This window comes from Nanorana parkeri, unplaced genomic scaffold, assembly GCF_000935625.1.
Source record: "Nanorana parkeri isolate BGI_ZX_2015 unplaced genomic scaffold, ASM93562v1 scaffold1282, whole genome shotgun sequence".
Lineage (NCBI taxonomy): Eukaryota > Metazoa > Chordata > Amphibia > Anura > Dicroglossidae > Nanorana > Nanorana parkeri.
Genome location: NW_017307550.1, coordinates 26,696 through 32,021, shown reverse-complemented (window position 1 = coordinate 32,021; position 5,326 = coordinate 26,696). Strand labels below are relative to the sequence as shown.

The window sequence follows — 5,326 nt, the reverse complement described above, 5'->3', positions numbered from 1 at the left end:
TTTTGGGGGGGGGGGGGGCGGAATTAAACATTTTAGGATTATTTATTACAGGTATTTCTATAGAGCAAACAATTTATGCAGCGCTTTGCATACTGTACATCCACATATGTCCCAGCCCTCAAGGAGCTCACAAGTCCCTATTGCACCCTGGGAGACCATGCAAACTTCATGCAGATAGTGTCCTAGATGTGATTCAAACTGAGGACCCCATTGCTGCAAAGCAGGAGCCCTAACAACTGAGCCACTGCGTATAGCCATGCAAATCATCCCTTTATGCCCCAATGGCCAACTTTACTTTCAGGACCACTGGTGTATAGTACAGATACGTCCTAATTGTAAAAAATGCACACAGCTGGTTCAGGTTTGCTCACCATCATCAGTGCAGTGCATGGAAAACACCAATTCTTTGGAATAGGGATTTGGGACCATAGAGAAATAAAAAGTGGGAAGCTTATGATCAGAAGGAATCAAAGTGAAGGTGCCTATACACTGTACGATTATCGTACATGAATCGCGGGGAATCCCGCGATCTTACGATAATCGCAAAGTGTATGGAAGGCGTGCAACCGTTTCTACTGTACGGTTGCACGTCCTCCGTCGAACAAGCAGGCTGGAAACCCCACCGGGAATCGTACGATTCTCGGCGAGTTAGTGGCCTGCTTGTTCGATAACTGCCGAACGGGCCGGTGTGCGCACGCGCACACTGCCCGTTTGCAGTCATCGTAAGCCCGCCCCTCATTGCAGTCAAGGGGGCGGGCTTGCGATGATCGCAAGTACGATCTGCCTGTCCAAGATGGGTAGATCGTACGTTTTTTACATTACTTTACAACCCTCGCAAAACAAAAGTCTTGCGAGGATTGTAAAGTGTATGGCCACCTTGAGTCAGTGCATAGTACAGTAAAGACTTCTTAGTACACAAGGTGTTAGCACATCTCATTCCATCACATATCCCATAATAAAAAGAAATGACTAATGTCCTATTAAAGTGTATGCAATTGTAATAGTATAAGGAATGGTCTTTTTTTTTTTATTTACTTCCTGTCCCAGAGACACAGCAGGAAGTAAGAAGAGATCTCTACCAAGTGAAGGGATATTCCGTCTTAGGGCATTGTCATTAAAACAGATGTCCCCATTGGAAGATTTCTCCTCACCTCCAGTCCCGGTGACAACTCAAACAATGTGCCTATCACTTTCTGCGCCCAAGTCAATGACCATGCTTTATAGGGTTTTTCATGCTTTTAGGGGCTCATTTTTGCCTTCCTCTGGATTAACTGTGGCCATAGGGTTCTGTTTTAGGTTTTTCTTCTCTCTAGAAGTCGAACTTGATGGGCTTGTGGCTTTCTTCAACCTATGTAACCACTAGTACCGATAATGAGGGTAAATCTCCCCAGCGAGGACATAGACAGCAATAAAAGCCTGACATATGTTCTACCTTTTCCATATTCTATCCAAAATAAAATAAAAATGTGTGGGCTATAAATATCCTTTAAGAATGATCAAGAAACATTTAATGCCAATTAACATATGGTCACTTTATGTTTGTTTAGAAAATATCTGATTTCATATTTTCCCCACATATGTTGTTATAACACCCATTTAATAATAAATAGAATCTAGCCATAACATCTCTCACACAATTAGCAGAACAACCACTAAAGTTCACAGAGAAAAGAATAAGAGGAAGACATAGCATCTGTCAATCAGGACACAAAAAGAAAAAACACAAGTTGTATTGAATTACAACATTTACAGGATTCTTTACGATTGTGCAAACAGCACCGATGATGCACAAAGTTCAGCAGTCAGATTTCACATTGAGCTAATCACGGACTGTCAGCATCTGAGCCACCGGACATTTCACATGTTTAGTACCCAGCACATTCATGTATACAGCCCCATTCACACTAGGCTTCGATTAGGTGTTATGCATTTTTAATGGTTTTCTAAACGCATATAAATGCATCTAATGATTTCCAATGGATCCATTCACAACTTGCATTTAGATGCGTTTATTAAAAATAGAAGTCAGGTGCATCCAGGAAACATTTCAAGCTTCTAAACGCATGTAAACGCAAGATGTGTTTATTTGCTGAAATCTCATTTGCTACTTCAATGGACAAAGGACAGATGCATCTAAAAGCATATGCGTGTGAACACGCATCATGTTCAGCATCTAGAAGCATAAAAAAGCATCTAGCCTGAGGTCAGGTTCACACCTGGGCCATTTGTGACCGCGCAGCAATTATGAACACGACGAACGTGCTGGCGGTGCCATTATTTTCTAATGGCACCCCAGTCGTCCCAGGCAGATCGCGCAGTGCGTGTCACCAAAAAAGGTACATTAACTTTTTATCATCGATTGCTACATGGATTTAGGGCCCTGTCAAACCATCAGGAGTGTGTTGCATTACGTTCGGCCTCTGGAACGCACCCATGCCTGCTCAGTTTTTTGGGGGGCGGGAGGGGGCGTGGCAGTGCATTGAACTCAATGGCACCGCAGCCGCACACCCCCGCGGTCCGATCGCAGGCACCTGGTTGCATCGCACATTAGTGTCTGCGTTCCGGTCCAGTGCGATCTGCAAAAAATGCGGCTAACACAATTTTTTGCAGATCGCACTGGACCGCAACGCAGGCACTAATGTGCCATGCATTAGGGTGTCGGGGACTGCACGGCGGGCAGGGGACATGGCTGTTCAATGCACCGTCACACACTCTCCCGCCCCCAAAAAAACTGAGCCGGCCAGGTTGCGCTCCAGAGACCGAACGCACTCTTGATGGTGTGACTGGACCCTCAACCCAATGGGGCCACGCAGCAACCAATGTGTGCACCCGCGCTGAAGTCTGCACCTGCCCAGTTTGGGCAGACAGTTCTCTGCATAAAAGCACAAGTGGACAGCGTGAAGGAGGCCTAATAATACTAAATAGATGTTGCATTAGAAAAAAAACACTATCAAAACATTTGCTTTTCCATATCACCCGCCTTCCATTGTCAGATGTGGTGTAGCTGCTGTTCCTTCCTGTTTATTTTCCTGACACTCAGTGTTTCAGAAATACATAAACAATATACATCCTGGGGGGCAGTCAACTTACCAGAGTACAGATGTGTATTTGGCCGGATACTCACTGTGAGAAGGATATTGCAGATGATGTGAGACTACATCTGACTGATGGGAGCAATTTGGTATTTACATGAAACCTTTCCTGACGCAGATATGGAGGCTGCCATTACTACCTCTCATTCTGAAAATGCCACTGGCCTGGCTATCATATCATATTTACGCATTTGCTTTACTGCTTTGTGTCCTTTTACCCAGAACAAGAATATAAATAGGTCTGACACTTTACAGTTATGAGTGCTTGTTTCAGATAGGTGACTCCAATTAGCATCTTCGAAAGGTGACTGGCAATGGCAACCTGCGTGTATCTCTCAAGAAAGATGAAGCAAATCCAGAGCACTCCGCACAGCAATAGACCATATCTAGAGGATGTTATGGGGAAATGATGACAGATGGCATTGTTATAGCAGACATCAAAGATTATATATCATCACCAGCACACCATACTGAAAAGGTAAATGTGGGAAATGTATTTGTCATCCATAAAAAGGAACATTTCGAGGGGCCTAGGTAGTGGTCACTACTACATGAGGAAGGACCCCCGCCCCCCGTCACTTTTTATAGGTGACGAATAAGTGTCCTACCTTTACCTTTCAGCATGATGCACTGGTGATGATATATCATCATTGACTTCTCTCCGGAAGGGTTTGCTTTATATTTATGTCACACAGCTGAAAGCCGAAATAAAACACACACAAATGGCATCCATTATATGACGCCCTCATTCCCCGACACTCAGCCCTCTCTCACCTTATACACTTTCCCAAAGGCTCCGTCACCCAGCTCCCCTATGATCTCCCAGAATTCCTCCGGGTTCTGATCCCTCTTGACATGTTCATATTGTTTTTTCTTCTTGTCTCCGCCGAGTTTAAAGATCTTCCGAAAGTTGAAGAAAGACATTTCCTCTGTGCTGGTGGCTGCAGCCCAAACCTCAGACCGCAGCCCTGGATAGGGAGCTGAATGTGTTTAGACTGTCAGCAGGGGGCAGCTGGCTTCATGCCCCCTCAGGAGTAAATAGAAAGGAGATGAGCCTTGGAAGATCCAAGTGATCACTCCCAGAAGATCCTACTCTGGTGGTGAAGATTGTGCCGGATCACCCAGATGGTCCCTGTACAAGTTGCAGGTAGATCCTGATGGCCCCCTCTGGGTATAGATCCTTGTGATCTTTGGTGGATCCCAGGGGTGGATCTTGCTGATGCACTGACAAATCCTGCTTGATCCACTATGTATAGAGTTATATCCACCGAGATCCCTCTGTGATACCCTGGTTAGATCGCAGTGTATCCCTCAGTAGGATCTTTTAATGGATGTGGCATACAAGATCCCTTTCATGGAACCATGGACGGTTACCCTGCTGATAAACGGGTAGATTCCAGTAGATCCCTTCCGTAGCACACCTATCGCTGTCAGTGCTGGTCCAGTAGATCACAGAATCATCCCTGCCCAGGGCTGTCCGCAATGTCACTCAGGTAAGGAGGAGGGATGTCAGAATACACCTGCCCTGGATCCTATACGCAGGCCGCGGGCAGCTCACACTGTCAGGCCCAACCCATCCTCACACGGCCCGGCGAGAGGAGAAGGAGGAGTAGAGGGGGGGGGAAGAGGAGGAGGAAAAGGCGGGGGAGTGACCCGAGCACTGCGCACTGAGCCTGCCTCTCGCGCTGACACCCGAACACACCGACACCCGCCGGGCGGAACGAGGTAAGTGACAACAGCGGACTGCACACAGCCTTAGCACAGGAGGAAACAACGCGCTACTTCCTCTGTGTCAGGCTTGTGCGCGCCCCCGCATCTCCACTCAGCGCGCACGCGTTCCCCTGGCAACACTTTTTTTTCCCGTCATCAAACTTTATTGACATTAAAAGTGACACTCCACTGTCGAGTCAGACAGACTTGTGAATATTTCTGCGGAGTTATGGCGTCTTTCACTCCGCCGCCTGCTTGTGTTTCATTTAGTTCACCATTGCTTTCTTTTACAGATGTCGTATTTCAATGAAAGTTTATCTTTAGACAATGTCTTTATTATTTTAGTTTTTGATGGAGTGGTAATGATGGTCATAGACTTTTAGTTTATTTCTTCTTAAGCCCCTGCGGGCTAAATAAGGAAATAAACCATTCAGTTCCCTCCTATGGACCACAGAGAGTGAATGGAGGAATCTCCCCCTATGGGATGTTGTACCCTGACAGCCGTCGCCTGTGTCAGGCAGACA

The 5,326-nt window shown here is 46.2% G+C and overlaps 1 protein-coding gene across 1 annotated transcript in view; it reads right to left on the bottom strand.

Moving 5' to 3' along the window:
* Window positions 1-4,167, bottom strand: part of SLK (STE20 like kinase) — a 59,266-nt gene extending 55,099 nt beyond the window's left edge. The window contains exon 1 of the mRNA XM_018569065.1: window positions 3,867-4,167. Coding sequence (XP_018424567.1) covers window positions 3,867-4,016 — 150 coding nt within the window. The 5' untranslated portion in view covers window positions 4,017-4,167. The remainder of the gene's footprint in view (window positions 1-3,866) is intronic.
* Window positions 4,168-5,326: the final 1,159 nt, after the last annotated feature.